This window comes from Sceloporus undulatus, chromosome 5, assembly GCF_019175285.1.
Source record: "Sceloporus undulatus isolate JIND9_A2432 ecotype Alabama chromosome 5, SceUnd_v1.1, whole genome shotgun sequence".
Taxonomy (NCBI): domain Eukaryota; kingdom Metazoa; phylum Chordata; class Lepidosauria; order Squamata; family Phrynosomatidae; genus Sceloporus; species Sceloporus undulatus.
This window is the reverse complement of record NC_056526.1, coordinates 52,033,763-52,050,620: the sequence shown is the minus strand read 5'-3', so window position 1 is coordinate 52,050,620 and position 16,858 is coordinate 52,033,763. Positions and strand designations below refer to the sequence as shown.

General features: G+C 38.4%; 1 protein-coding gene across 3 annotated transcripts in view; it reads left to right on the top strand.

The window, feature by feature from the left end:
- Positions 1-16,858, top strand: part of SYT1 (synaptotagmin 1) — a 404,236-nt gene that overhangs the window by 245,416 nt on the left and 141,962 nt on the right. For all 3 annotated transcript variants that reach the window (XM_042470299.1, XM_042470298.1, XM_042470297.1), the window contains one exon: positions 6,187-6,375. In XM_042470299.1, the coding sequence (XP_042326233.1) occupies positions 6,210-6,375 (166 nt within the window). In that variant the 5' untranslated portion in view covers positions 6,187-6,209. The remainder of the gene's footprint in view (positions 1-6,186; positions 6,376-16,858) is intronic.

Below are 16,858 nucleotides of genomic sequence, written 5' to 3'. Positions count from 1 at the left end.
GAGGTGAGAAAGAGGAAGCCCAGCCAGGAGGATGTTACAGTAATCAAGTCATGAGACCACTAGGGTATGGACCAGGATCTTGGCAGTAGAGGTAGAGAGATATGATCGGATTTTGGCAATGTTGTATAAAAAGAATCTACAAGCCTTGGCTGTGGTCTGGATTTGAGGGATACATGACAGAGAAGAATCAAAGATAAAACCAAGACTGCGGGCTTGCTACTACATTCATGCTACACATACAGTAAGTAAGTCTAACTGTAGAGACCTCTTTTGAAGGGACAAGAGATTGATCAAAAATTGGAAAAGTGGGATATAAATAAACTGTTTATTATTATTATATTATTAGTATTATTCTGCCACTATGGCTGCCTGCACAGGGCAGTATGGAGCATTTTGAGGCAGCCTTTCATGTTTCTCTGACATGTTTCCAGAGTTAAAATTTGTACCAATCCAAAAGTTGTTGGAGGCAATGGGGAGGAGAGGACAGAAGAGAGGGGAAACACACAAAATTTCATCTTGACCTGTACAATATGGCAGAATTTAGGAAGTGATGTATGCACTGTCATGGACCTCCTACCTCTGTCACCTTAAAGTTACTCTAACATTGTACTTCAGTATTTGTATTTTATGTTGAAACACATGGGTTAAATCTTGTGCAGTCATACAGTTTTGGCAAGCAGCAAAAATCTCAGCATTTTTAAAATGTATGCTTCAAAGTCATTGGTTTGATGTACTTCTCCTGAATGTCATCCCTTACTTCTTGGCAAGCAAGAAGATTAGATATGGAAAGTAGTGGCTCAGAAAGCCATTTCTCTTCAGATCATATTGGCATCTACTCAAGTCCTTCAGATGTGGTATTTCTGACAAAGGACCCTCCTGGAAAGGCAGTGACTAGCTTGGCTCTGCCTCTAAAATACAATATTTTGACATGAAGTTGATTAACCCAGTTCTATGAATCTGTGTAAGTTATTCCTTTAATCATGTGCTTGTACGCAAGATCTATATCTGAAGAATCTGTATACTGCAGTATCCAAAGATACCATGTTGAACAGAGGACATGTTGGGCATAATAATAAAAGAAAAAATGTGCATAATAGATTGAGACCCCCGGTATACTTACACTCGGAAGTACAAATAGTTTTCCGAGAAAATAGTTTCCAGGAGTAACCATGTTATTCTGTTGAAGGAAAAGCAACAAAGACTCTTATGACAGATTGTGATTATCGTTGTGTGTGCCATTAAGTCATTTCCGAAAGTGAACATATCACAGGCATTTCTTGGCAAGATTTTTCAGAGCGGGTTTACCAGTACCTTTCTCTGAGGCTGAGAGAATGTGACTTTCCAAAGGTCACCCAGTGAGTTTTCATGGCTAAGCAGGTCTCCTGAAGTCCTAAACTACTACACCATGTTGGCTTGTTATCTCACCTTAAACTATCACGCTTTGTTGGTCATCAATTTTCATAGATTGCAGCTCAATTTACCAGATGAGAGATTGTGTCAGTTTTGACAAACTAATTTTTTCATTACACATGTTATCTCACCCTTTGTGAAGTAAATCAGAGTATCATGCATGGTACGCACACTATTTACAACAATTCTGTGGGATAGTCTGATGAGCAGGATTCCCAATCATACAAACATATAGAGAAGCTCCTTTCAGACCTTCCCTCTCAGCACAGGAAGTTCAGGGACTGAACAGGTAATGAAGGCGGGCTCTGCATAGACATCCTTATTCCATCCCCACAAATAGTCCTTGTGTGAGCAGGACAAACTCCTACGTAGGTATATAGTGCCTGTACTCAGAGGTTCTGTGCCATTTCTGTAAGCCTGTCCACACTTCTGCAGATCTCAGCATATTTCATAGAATTTTCTCTTAATCAAGATTTTCCTTTTCTGTAGCTTGCTACCTATTCACTATCTGTGCAATAATACAGTTAGAGCAGCGGTTCTCAATCTGTGTGTTGCGACTCCTTTGGGGTCGAATGACCCTTTCACAGGGGTCACCTAAGACCATCGGAAAACACATATTTCCAATGGTCCTAGAAACTGAGACATGGTTGGGGGTCACCACGCCATGAAGAATTGTATTCAAGGACATTAGGAAGGTTGAGGACCACTGAGTTAGAGGCTTCCTAGCAAAACTCAGATTATTTGTGAGTATGTCATTAAATGTAGTGACTACTCATCATGCTGTGAATCCACTCAGGATTCTTCCTAGAGATCAGAAAATGCTACTTGTTACATATTTGAAAGAAAGAAAGATGTGGCTTCTTATATTGCCACTCCTAATACAGTTTCCAAATGTTATGCCAAAATTGGAGGCAGATAAATTACAACATTTGATTTAATTTTTAATTAACTGAAAGTCATCACTGCAAATTGTGTCTTCCATTACAAGCCAGAATTCTCAACTGCCAGACCTGAAATAATTAAGCAATATATTATAATTAAGAAAAGTAATTTTAATTTAATTATGATATATCATACAACTGTCTCTGATTTAACTGACATTCTCCAAGAAAATGCTATAATATCCAATAACCATATGCAACTGAATTTTCATGCTTTGTTTTAGGGTAAGTAGAAGTAGCCAAAATACACTGAGATGGTTTTCTTAGGACTGAAAACAACCAGCTTGTGACATGTAATTCACAAAGTTTGGAGAGTAAATATTGTTTGTTTAAGTTCAGGGACGTAGCCAAGATTTTGGGAAGGGGGGGCTTGGGTGTGGTGGCATGTGCATTCATTGTATTTCAGTGCAGCTTCAGTGTAACGTTTGGAAGGGGGTCCAGATGCAATGGACACTTCCCCCCTTGGCTATGTCACTGTTACAAGGGAGAATGGGTGTGTAGGATGAAATCTGGCTTTACAGACATAGATTTCAATGTAGTCAAAGATAGACAGAAAAGGAGACTTCATAGAAATAAGGGGACTTAAGGGGCTAACATTTTTCAAGATCAGAAAACAGAAAATTAGAACACCTTATTAATGTCACAGAATAAATTTATAGCAGAAATAATATTGACACTGTAACCTTTTGTATGTGTACTTGGGAATTATGCCATATTGTTTTAATGGGCCTTGCCCCAGAAAATAGGACAACAGCACCCTTAGTCTCCTAAACCCATAATTGTCTTCTCGAATACATTGAATTAACCAAGTCTCATACATTCTTCTTTACTTTCAAGTGATGCTCCATGCATAGTACTGAACATAACGTGTTGCATGTTTCTCAATTCCTTGACTGGCTTCCCTGACTGAAATATTTCAGGGCTAGGGGACCACTGCAGTTCCATTTGGACAGACCAGTTTGAGAAGTTAAGCTTCTTCTGGAGAAGAGAATACTGGAGACTTGTAGTATTGCAGGTTGTGCATGTGTAGAGCATAAGTGGGGACAAGCAGCTTCTGCACTCCTACCAGACAGCAACACCCATAACCAGTACATTTCATAGGATTGGCTGAGGTTGTTGAAAAGCTTTGTTCTTTTCTCTTAGATAGCTCTTTTCTAAGATCTCTATAGGTTCAGGAAAAACTTGCTCTGCATCAAGAAGGTTGTGTCAAGAAGGTTAGATATACCTAAAGAGTCATTTTTGCTGCCAGCTTGAAAAATATTGGTGCATGATCTGAGGCTGACTAAATAAAGCTGGTTTTGGCTGCATCAGCACTGCAGATTTAATGCAGTTTGACACCACTTTAATTGTCATGACTCAATGCTGTGGAATTCTGAGATTTGCAGTTTTGTGAGATATTTTGCCTTCTCTGTCAAAGAGCACTTTTGTGACAACAAACTATAAATTCCAAGATTGCATAGATGTCAAACTGTATTAATTCTGCAGTGTAGACGCAACCTATGCTAAAACAGAGAAGATAGGATCCAAAGGTTCCACAAGCATCAGGCCTCTCATAGAAAATCTTTCTGTCCCTTTCCTTCTCTTTCCTTCCCTCTCCGTCCTCCCCCAACAACCATATCCAAATAGGTGGGTGAGCCTTCAGAACAAGTGCTGGGCTGTGACAGGACAGTAGAAACACCCAGAACTGGTCAAAGGCAGTTTGTAAAAACCCAGGTCAGGATGGTCTTGTGCTCCTTCATACATCCTTGTTGTGTTACTTGGACGGGGTAAGAGAAAATAGAAAGGAATTCTATATAGACAGCTTTCTTCTTATACAATCTTTGGATCCAAACCCCATCGTCTCATCCACTCTTATTCTGCCAACAGTAATTAAGTAAGTGAAAATGCCACATATATGTGTTAAATGTTGTTATGCTGTTAATATATTAGCAATAAATAGATCAAAGGAAAGTGTTATGGGACATGCTTTAAAAGATATCAGAAACAGAGCATGAGAAGCTTGTGAAAAATAAACTCTTATCCCATCAACTTTGGCACATCAAAGCAAAGCTGGATATGCTCATTAGTGTCTCCCCCCCCCCATAAAGTTAGTACCAAAAAAGCTAATTTTCTTTTCTTGCTTCCACCATTTGAATCTTGGGGCCAGAACAGACTGGTGTAAAAAGCCAGCTTGCAGTCGGCTTGGGGACATGACATGCAGATGATGCACACTCCCAAAATGCCCAGAAGCCAGCTCAACCATCTAACTGTCCATATGTGGGCTGGCTTCCAGGCACTCCAGCAGCGTGGCATTTAGACACCATACACCACTGGAGCACCTTAAAGCCGGCTTCTAGCTGTGACAGAGCAGAAAAGCCAGCTTTTTGTAGGCACAAAAAAAGTGTCTCTTTACAGCTTCTTTTTCAGCTGGCGCAGCCCCGATGTGGCTTTATCAGGGGCGGCTTCAGGCCAACCTTTTAGGGTGGTCTGTTTCACCCCTTAGACACTTTGGAAATAAGAACTGTTTGTCTGAACCAGTTACTGATAATAGCACTTTTAGAAGAAGGTGTTGTTGAAAAAATTAAGATGGGATTTATAATTTGAAGTACTTACCCAGTTGAACAGCTCCAGTCACATCCAAGCAAATGCTTATCTGAGTTAAATGTGGAAGATTTACCTATAATTAAACACACGGAGAAACATGTTCACAGATGAATGCTTCTTATACCTCTTGGTTTGATGGGCCTTACTTTATACATTTCTGTTTCACGTTTTGTTTGCAGTTTTTAAAAATAATTTCCCTGTGGAAAGCTACAGGCTTAGTTCTTTCTGGAAGAGTACAAACAATTGTACACTCAGAGCAATAATGAATGATTGTTATCATTAAAATCCCTTTTCTCTATGGTTTTCTTAAATTAAAAAAAAGAGACAGATTATTCAAATCAGTGTTATTTAGGATACAGGAGAACATTAGAACAGGCTGTTCAGTACTAAAGCAAATGTGTGAAGCCAAATCTTAGGTACTGTTCAGATTTTTTTTCAGTGTAATCTCTGTAACAGGATTATAGTCCAAATAAATTTATTGCAAAATGAACATGAAATATAGCATTAAATTTAAAGTGTTTTTAATGTAGGAGTTACATTACACTGCATGTTCCAGTCAGAATACAATCAAATGACCCACTGCTACAGTGGTTTCACCAGTATCTAACTAGGAAATTGAATGGTTTAACAGAATGTTATCTGAAGCAAATGTCATTGAAATGAAAATTGCCATCAGTGAATATGGCTCAAGAGTAAAATGGAACAGATTTTTCTAAATAATGTACAGTTCTTCTTGAAGAGGGTTCACTACTAGTTATGGGGTTCAGGAAAGCTTAGGAGTGTATTAATTTATTGGTGTAATTGCATAGTATTTTTCCAGGTTTCCTGGTATTCTTAATCTTTCAGATCCAATACAAATATGCAACTCTTTATGCAAATGTAGTGGTGATGTTTGTATATGTGGGGCTGTTGTCAGTTAGTTTACTTATATTTTCAAAAGGAAAGGGCAGAATCCAAAACCTAAACAACAGATGCCTCTCCATATTGAGGTATCCAACAGAAATAACTGTTCAAGGCTCAATGTGTTGAAAAGAAACTGAAACATAAGAAAATGCAACAGTTACTGCTTGCTAGAAATGTCCTTTCCCTGTAGTCTAATAAATATTATATGGACCAAAAGAAGCTAAAAAGATAATAATGTGATATTTACCTAGTAAGCAGGTATACCAATCATGATTACTGCTCTCCAGTTTGTTGAGCTAAGCTGCATTTTGACCTTTTGAACATTTTTTTTCTTCTGTTTTGTTTTCAGCCTTGGTTTCCCTTGGTTCTAAAATGGCAAAAGAAAGTCAACATCAGGCCCTTGCAGCCCTGCCAGGCACCACTGCAATAGTAAATAATGTCACAGAACCATCAATTCCTGGAGGGAAAGGGGGCGCAAAAGAAGATGCATTTTCAAAGCTAAAGGAGAAATTTATGAATGAACTGAACAAAATTCCACGTAAGTAAAAGTAATGTTGAGAAACACTTTCCATCTTAATTGTTGCTCTTTATACTCAAGAACTGTTTTTGCAATTATTCATGTTTCTTCAACAGACCACAACATGTTTAACGAATCATATTTATTGGAGTGTGTTTTTCTGGTACCAAAAAATCATCAGAAGAAATATCTATATGTACTTTGATTTATTTCTTTGCTCCATTCATTCAATGTTTGCATTTGATTGAAGAGATGTTGCAGAATATGATGGTTTTATTGAGATCAAATTCTGTCTATTCATTTTCTCAAAGGCAAAGGCCTAAACTTAACCTCCCTGGCATGGTCCTCCATCACTTTGGATTTCATGGAACTGCCTAAACATCATGGCATGCATGAGGACCAGGCAGTTATTGATGGAAAGAAGAAATTGCCCTATCCCTTCTTCCACAGGACACCACTGTCCTATTAGTGGACAGCCAGCATTGGATTGTACCTTAATGCTGCAATCCTATGCACACTTTTCAAGAAGCAAACCTCACATACAGTAGGGTTTATTTTTAATAAACAAGTGAGGGACTGCATTGCAGATTCTTGTATGCCCACAAATAATCAATAAATGTAGTAGTGTGCAGTTAGTGCATGCTCCCTAATCCTAGTATCGCCGGGAGCATGCCGCTTTATGGCGGTGTGTACCAGCCCTTAGACTACCCAAAAAAGCTCTCAGCTTTACTTGAGGAAGAGTAACGTTTTCATCAGTTTTGACAACTTGAAAGTAATGTCAGAACTTAAAAGGATCTGAAAACATCAGACAAAATATCCTTTAGTGGCCATGATTGACTGGGTTTCATCAGTTCTCCCACTTGTTAAGTACTCAGCTGACACATTATTATTTTAAAGGAAACATGCAGAAAGCTTCTTATGGATTATCATACATTTCCTTCCTGCAACCAAGTCCAGTGAGTGGAATCATTTACTTGTTTTAGTTCCAGCAGGTTTAAATGGATGCAGGAAAACAGAATACAGAATGGGGTAGAAATATATTAATTAAAATAAATTAAGTTAGAATATATGCTGTCTGGTGCTGAGGACTCAAGGTCAACCCAGCTGTAATGCAATGTAAGATTCGCTGTACAGCTGTCTTTTTCAGATAGAAATTATGACCTTTAGGGGACTAGTGACATATTTTATTCTATTTTGTTTTCCTAATGGGTATCTCATTGATATGAACGGAGAATAGTAATGACAGGTAACAAATTAAAAATATAATTGACTTTTGTGTTTGAAACGAACCTAGGCAATATGGCAGATTTATTATTTGCAAAAGTGATAGCAAACAATGTTTGAGCTGTCAGTCAAGGTTTCTGCTTTGAAAAATGTTGGGGTAAAGTGGTATCAAGCCTATATTTCATTACCTATTATTTTCAGCATGGTCCAATTTAAAACAATATTCATACAGAGTGACTAGAATAATATTAAAGAGAAAAGAGGCTTTTTCTCCCGCGCTCCCTCTTTGAAAGAACTATTTTGCCTTAGCAAACACATTTTTTAATGTGAGTCTGGGGATAAGGAAGAGAGAGAAGAGGATGTTTTCATGTTCCATTTTCCTTCTCAAACACAGTTAATTTACATTTTCAACTGGCTAGTATAAAATGGTAAAATTGTTATGAGAAGAATCGACAAGAGAAAGATGAATTATGGACCCTTTTCTGACTATCAATTTTTTATTTTTTTGCAAAATTTCCCATATCCACAACTTATTACCATTATGAACACAGATTCCCCACCCTGTGTTTTCCCCATAATATGTAGTTCTTCCTTTTCTTGTGAGAAAATGGTTAGCTATTTTTATTTTAAAAAATGAAACTGAAAAGATTTACAAAAGACAGAATAGACTTTGTATAATTAATGCCATTTTCAAACTTTGATTCAAACAATTATGTGAATTGTTTGTGCAGTTGAGTAAAATAATGACCAAAAAAAGGAAAAATAACAAGAAAAGGTCCTTAACTCTTCTCTTTCTCAAACTAAAACTTGGTGCAGACATTGAACTGTAGAAAAAATATAAAGGGACACAAGACTGATACTGACTGCTTGTTGGAAACAAACTTCAGTTTATTATTAAATGTATAGAAAAAGTGACATCTGTTTTGATACTGAAAATCTCAGTACAGATCTTTACAATTATGTTTTGTCTTCAGGGAATATGTATTTTGCAAGATTTTGAGGTGGGGAGCGGGTTAAAGGAAGACTGTGCTTGACAACCAATGCCTATTATCATTCTTTTAATCCTCAAAGTTTTACAAATCAGCCTGTGCCTCTAAGCTTGTAAAAGGACATGACATTCATGGTAATTTTCACCCATAATACCTTAAGCCATGCCTGTAGCGGATTGGGGAGACAAAACAGAAAAACAATCCCTAGCCAATGACAACTAAAGAAGGGCCATCACCTAGAGCCATTGTGTTCTCACAGCAAATTAGGAAGTGATTTCAAAAGAAACACGGCAAGGAGAAAAGGGATGAAGCAGAAGCAAAAGTTAGAGCAGATAAGAAGAAAAGCCACTGGGAAAGAAATTTGACCACATTAACCAATTTTTAGCCTTAAATAATGCACCAACATCTTCAAAGTTTTCCAAGGTAAACATTTTTCCAGTATCGTACAAAGCAATCCCACACACATTTTCTGAGAAATAAATTCCATTTTGTTCAGTGAGAGTGACTTCTAGGTAATTGTGCACTGTACTCAAACATAAGATGATTCTTGTACTTCATTTTTTTTTTTAAAAAAATCAATATTTTAAATTGGAAACATTCTTTAATATTTGTTTTTAATCAGATGAGAAATATTTGTGCTCTGTGTCTTCATTCTAAAAGTAACAACTTTGTTTATGTGTGCCTCACCTATCCTACAGTTCTTAAGCCCTCTTTTTTTTTAGAGGAGATGCAATGTATTTGGATGTGTTGGGACAGACATCAAAAGAAGTTTGTGTAGAAGAAATCTTTCATGAATAATTATTAGAAATCAATAATAAATTTATTTATTATTCTAATAGTGCAGTCCTATGCATTGATTGGGGCTGGTTACAGGGATCATGCGCACCCCTCTCCCCAATTGAAACATCTCCACTGGCTGCCAGTTTATATCCAGATACAATTCATAGTGCTGGTTTTGACCTTTAAACCACTATACAGCTTGAATCCAAACTATCTGAGAGACTGTGGCACAGTACAGAGCGCCAAAAAGAGATGCTGGGGAGGCGACTCTTCTTGCTCCACAGCAGCGCCACAGCAACCAGATTGTGCGGTGCTGCTGTGCAACAAGAAAGGAGCACGCGGAAGCCAAAGCGCCAGCGACGGCATGATGACATGCCAGCGGTGCAGCCCCACCCCTGAGCAACCCTAGCATATCATGAGCGCACCGCAAAGGACCCATCTGTATCTTGTATCTTCTCAATACAAGCCAGTGTGAGCTTTAAGATCTGGAGAGGAGGGCTTTTTCTCAATCCACCATCCCAGGCGAGACCTCCTTCTGTGACTGGTCCTGTGTGTGGAACTCCCTTCCATGGGGAGCCTGGTTGGACCCCTCTCTGCTCTCTTTTTGTCAGCAGGTAAAAACCTTTTCATTCAAGAAGTCCTTTGAGTTGTAAATTATATGCCTGTGTGATGAGATGAGTTCCTGTCGCTACTCCCAACTTCTGCCAACCTAGCAGTTCAAAAGCATGCAAATGCAGGTAGATAAATAGGTACCACTTTAGTGGGAAGGCAAACAGTGTTCTGTGCAGTCATACTGGCCACATGATCACAGAGTAGTCTCTGACAATGCTGGCTTTTTAGCTTAGTAATGGAGATGAGCCCCACCCCCTATGGTCGGACACAACTTGACAACCTTGTCAATGGGGAATACCTTTACCTAATATGAAGGGATGTGCAGTATTTTTATTTTATTTTATTTTTGATCTGTAATGATGTTTCAAATTTGTTATTAACTGTTTTAATCATGGTTTTAATATATTAGCGGTTAAGACACTGTCTCTGATAACTGCCAGATCAGCAGGTCAGCAGTTCCAAGCCCAAGTGCCGCATAACAGAATTCCCATAACTAGTACTAGCTTCTGCCAACCTCACAGTTCGAAAGCTTGTAAAAGTGCAAGTAGATAAATAGGTACCACTTTGGTGGGAAGGTAACAGCTTCCTGTGAAGTCAAGCTGACCACATGATCACAGAGTTGTCTTCAACACCTCTGGTTCTTCAACTTAGTAACAGAGGTGAGCACCGCCCCCTAAAATCAGACATGACTTGACAACCTCGTCAAAGGCTAAATCTTTACTTTTACAGTTTCATTATTTTAAAACTTTTAATCTTGTTTTAAATTTCTGGAATCTACTTTGGCTCCCATCCTGGGAGAAAGCTGGGGTATAAATTCAATAAATAATTAAATACTACATATCTATTGAGAGGTTTATCCCATCGAAGTCAGTGAGACGTATTCCTATCTATGTAAGATTGCAACCTAAATCATTATAAAATAAGTAGGCATCTGCTCTGTAATTAAAAACCAAAATAGGAATTGGCCAAAACCTTTATAAGGACCATGAAATGCTGGGAAATGATGAAAATGGAGATCAACATTTACTGCACATCCAGTAAGCGGTAAACTGATTATACGCTTCATCCTTGCTCAGCTGTAGCCTTTGTCTTTCAGCTGCACAGTGAATGCCAGTAGAGGGGGCCACATGTTTAGTTTTTTTTGTCTTTTCCCGTGGCCTGTTACAGACTGCCAAAATAAAGCTGCTTCGGTCCTTGGAGGTATGCTGTTAATGATGCAGGGTCCTAAGAGTCCGGAGGTCGCGCCAAAGCCACACTCCATTCCTAAGCACGGGAGTGTAGCTTTGGTGCAGCGTCCAGAATACTAGGATGCAGCATCATTTAAACAGCATACCTCCAAAGAGACCCAAAGCAGCTTTATTTGGCAGTCTGTAAACAGTTCCTCTCCCTATTTTTGTATCCTGTTACCTGATTATATGTTCTGGAAAACTTGAAAGCTTGCATCACTTTTGCGATGTTTAGTGATCTTGATCATCATTATTTTAATCTTTATTTATTAATTTATTTATGTTCCACCTTTCTCCAATACAGGATTTAAGAGCACAATTCAATTTAAAACCTCTTGATTTAAAATTTAATGTTTGTTTTAAACAAAGTTTAAAAAAGACATTTAACACTTAATAAAATACAAACACTACACCATCCCCTATTAAAAGTTCTGTGTGCTGCTACATTCTAAAAATCAAATGCCTCCTTAAAGAAAAAGGCCTTTTACCTGTTGGTGGAAGGACAGGAGGGAGACTGCCAACCGGACCTCCCAGGGTCCACAACTTGGAAGTAGCAACCAAGAAGGCTCTCTCTTGTGTCCTTACCAGACACGCTTAGGACAGAAGTGGAACTGAGAGAATGCCTCCTGCCTATCTTAATCAGGTAGGATCAAATCAATACTTCTTAACTTCCCATAAATGGTATTTTCTGGGTTTTCCCATTTTGTAAATGGGGAGTTTAGGCATTCATTGCTAGCACATGAAAGCAGGATGGCTTCTCATGTTGTTCTTTGTGGGGTGGATAAAATGATTGGAGTCATTTTGTTACAGTGACTCATACAATTAAAGTGTGGGGATGCTATAAAGCAACTGAAGCATAACTGTACAGTTTTGATTTCTTTTTACTTTCAAAATGCTTGCCTCATTAGTACCTAACTGTGCTCATGTCAGTCTTTCAAGTCTGACTGGCTACAACAATCCTTGCAGTTCAGTAGTTCTTCTTTCCTGTAATACAAGGGATTTGCAATATGTTTGGCAAAGACAAATGTGATTTTTTTTCTTAGCATTTTGTTACTGGAATAATACTATAATTTATATCTAACTCAAAAAGGAAATACTCCATTACCACATAAAATTACCCTGTCAAATTACTAAAAGTAATTATTTCAAAATGTCTTTATATCTTCTTATTTTCTGTTTTTGGATATGGGCAAATATAATGGTATCATATTAGGATGACAACAACCTTTTGAGGGGATGCTATAAACAGAGTTACTAATGAGGAATGCTGTGAGGGAGAGAGCAGCTGGAAAAGACAGGAATGTAAAGTTTAGAAACATCAAAAGAGGTATTGAACTTTAATTTAAAGCAGTATCCATTCTAAAGGGAAGGTGTATGGACAGACTACACAAGTCATGCCTTTCCCCTCAGGTACAAATTAATAAACTTCAGCAGACCAATCGGAGGCAAAATAAGTACAATGAAGATATTATAGAAACCTTGAGGTATGTATATAGGTAATCTCATTAAATAATTTGGTATAAAAAGGGTAAGTTCATCCTCCTTCACACACACACACAGCACATACACTGGAATGGATACATTAGCCAATATTAGTAACCAGGACATATGTAACCCCAGATTTGTAGCTACTCAGGACCATGATGGAATTAGAGTTCCATTGTCTTTTCACAGAAGGCATACTTATGCGCAACAGGCTGAGCTTGCATGGTCACAATCACTAAAATGACTACTAGTAGCATTGTCCTTGTGCCATACTCACAATTATTAACACAATTTAACATTACAATCCACTCATAATTCAAAACTGGAGAGATGACATCCAGTCCTATTCTGCACCCTCGAGTTGCCTCTCAACTTATGGCAACCTCATGAGTTTCACAGCATTTTCTTAGGCAAGGAAAACTCAGAGGTGATCCTACCAGTTCTTTCATCTGAAATATAACCTACTGCACTTTGGTGGTGGTCTCCCACACAAGTACTAACCAGGTCTGATCCTGCTTAGTTTTAAATATAAGACAGGATCTGGTGCCTTTAGGATATACAAGTGACAGTACCTGGTCCTTTTACATAGTGGAAATTTAATTATTGTCTAGGGCAAGGATAGTAAAGATTTTCACCTTTGTCCCTGAAATCCTGTTGCAATTCTCAAAAGTGCCCTAAGCACATCACCATTTACTTTTCAGGCATTGCTTTCTCCTGAAGATCGCTAAAATGTGAGAAAGGTGGCCCACAAACCTGATAGTTTTGGGTCCACCGCACCCCATACCCCAACCCCCAATGATCTTTTCTAGCCCATAACTTGTCACCAGCAGTGACACTGCAGCCCACTGGAGAGGCACAAGGGTTAAAATTGATTCCTTTGCCCTGTACAGTTGCTGAACTCTCTTAGATACTCATATCCAGAACATCCTAAACAACATCAGAGCGAGGAAACATTGGCGGGTTACAAACCGCCAAAAAATACGTATTGAATACGTATTAGGGTTAGGAAGGGGCGGTGCTTCCGCACCCCCCTAACCCTAATACGTAGTCAATACGTACAAGATGGCGGCGCCCTTTCTACATGGGCGCCGCCATCTTTGCGTATCGGACGCACAGCGTCCAGACACGTCGCGCCGCTGCTGACGTAGCGAGCGCGCCCCTGGCGCCTCGCTACGTCGCAAACGCGACGCAAAAAGAAGCTCCATTTTGGAGCTTCTTTTTTCGGTCCGCGCAGGAGTCGGGCCGTTTGAAGGCTCCGGCTCCCCCGCGGACCTTCTGGCGGCGGCGCCAGACCGCTGCAAAGCGGCGGTCTGTACCCCGCCATTGGGTTTTTTTGGGGGGGAGGGGTTAGACCCCAACTCGAAAATCTCCATGGAATGCTGACTGTTATAGTTTATGCTGGGTAGGGGATTCTGTGATTTGTATCAAAAAAAGTAAGTTTTGCTCTGGACAGGATATGATACCATTCAACATATAGCAGTCAAACAAAATGGCAGATTGACCCCAAGGAAAAAATATATTTAAGTGAAAAGAGGAGAGAAAGAGACTAGGGAAAAATAAGATCAGCCAGTCATTGAGCACTGTATCATTTCAGATATTTCTGAAGATTATGGACATTATACCTGCTAATAAAAATTATGTACAGGCTTAGAGGTTGATGTAGACTAGAGGACTTCCATAAGAGATTGTTCTACAATGCTGTGCTGAAGCCACAGATAATAAGCACTCCAATAAATGGCACTTGGAGCAAGAGTGCTTAATAAAATGACGAAAAAGAAAAATTAAGCTTTTATATAGCACAGCTCAGTTGTCCAAGTATTGCACAGGCATTTTCTATGTAATTTCTGTCTGTCTGTTTTGAGGTATTTCAGAGACAAACTGAAGGCAAATAATGTCTTTATTAAAACAGAATGCCAACTCTGGCGAACAGGCAATGAATGCCTACTTTTACATTGTGACAGAATTTTAATAAGGGTCCCCTGAGACCCTCAAGACCATCTTCTTGCACCTCACTGTGATTATTACTGGAAAACGATTAAAGTGACTCTGGTGGTATTTTGCTGCTTTATGAATATGTCAAGTTACGCTAGTTCCTATTAAATTGAGTTGAGGATTAAATTTGCAGCTGGGAAGCTGTGACAATGTACTTCATTAGTTTATTTTCAAGGCTGGATTGGAATTTTGATCTTTAAAATATTAATATTTTGTATTAGAACCTGGCAACCAAGCTGTGATCCTTGCAAGTGCATAAGACACATTGTTATCTCCACACATCCTGAAGGCAAAGAGCCCAAATATGTGTTCAGAATATGATTTAGGTGAATGCAACTTCATTTTCCCAATTTGTTTGATTGCATACATAGCAATGCTTTTTTTAAAAAAAATCTACTTGTGTACGTAAAGCATTATAGAACATTTCATTTTAAATATTTTCAAAGGACAATAAAGTGTATGCAGCACTGTTGGTTTTTTACAATTACAGTGAGCAATAAATGTAAGTTCAAGTTATTTACAGATGCAATTTGACGTCCTGATACAAATCCATGGAACTTAACAAAGTGTTTAGGGAGAAAGTTACTTGTAATCCATTTAATGCACCTTTGATTATGCCTCCCATCCTGAGAGAAAGCTGAGATATGAATTCAATAGATAGATTGACTTTATTTGTATCCTCCCCTTAGTCTCGTGAAAATGGAATGTCAGTAACAGGGACAATGTACAATGCCGAACATACTAAATAAATGCTATCAAAGGGATCTTGTAGCACTTTTGAGACTAACTAAGAAAAAGGAAGTAGTTGGTAGCATAAGCTTTTCTAGACTTAAATCTACTTCCTCAGATGCACCTTCCATCTTGCTTGCTTTCTCTCAGTTTATCTCAAAGGTATTACAAGATCCCTTAGCATACTAATCCAGACTATCATAGCTGTATCTTTAAATAAACACTAAATAGTGATAATATTGTGCTAGCCAATAGATACAGATGGCCCATGGCATGTGTCTTCCTGTTTGTTAAAACAGAGATAAAGGTACTTGATAAACCATTGTTGAGCATGACATGATCAAACAGAGGCGCCTGCTTCCTCCTCCCTTCTCTTTCCCTCTTCCAGTACAGTGACAAAGAGGAACTTGGTTCTTTTACCCCCATTTGTGTTTAGTCTATAACATCTTGTGTCATCTAAACTGACAAACCATAATTAATACTAACTATGGTTTGTTTGAAATAAGCCATCTTAAAGTTGTAGTTTATTAGAGAAGTGTCTAAGAACCATTTTTGGCTTCCCTCAGTGTTGGTGAAATGTCATTTCTTCCCATTGGGCCTGTTTTAAGGAAAACAAAATGAAAACCACCGAATTAACCAGTAGCATCTGGTTTATAAAATTAGCACTTTGGTAGGATCTTAAAGAATGAAACTCCGTCTCAAATGACATATTGGCAGCTTTTTGGATGATGACCTGCCTTTTTAAGGTTGAGTATCTTTTCCTGGTTGGGGAATTTGAGACTTGAAGTAAGTCTTGAAGTGTGCACTTGGAGGCACATGACATCCTGGTTTTGTATGATATCCAAATGTGGCCATAACATCCTCATCATATTTATGCAATTATCACCATGCTGTCTGTCCTTTTTTTTCCTAAAAGTATACATATAACAGAATCATACACCTATAAAATATAATAAATAAAAACATTATGGCGACAGAGTTTCTCTAAGCAATCACAAAGAATATAATACAGCAAGCACTTAAAAGGAAAGAGAAAACAGATACTTACCAGTAGCAAGCAAAATATATACTACATGTTGAAAGTGGCATCAATAAACCCAGAATATGTTTAAGTGATTTCAGTTTCTGGTGAGAGACACACAAAGAGGTAACTGAATGAACTTCAGCTGGAGGAACATCTTAGAGTGCTCATCCCAATGGAACAAATGTATTGGCAGATTGTAGTATTTGTTGCCATGGTTCTCAGGACTTTTTAAAATATCCAATGGCATTTCTATTGTCCCAGACTATTTTCTGGCAATTCCTGCTACCAGCTGCAAATTTTTTAATCCAACCCTTGAGCTGGTTTCTTTTTAATGTCAAGATGTATTGGAACAAAAATGTCTCCTCCTGTCCTCCTTTCTCTGTTTGTTTATTATTTATTTATTTAGAGTTACAGTGCATCGGTGAAGTGGCATTTCTGCACTG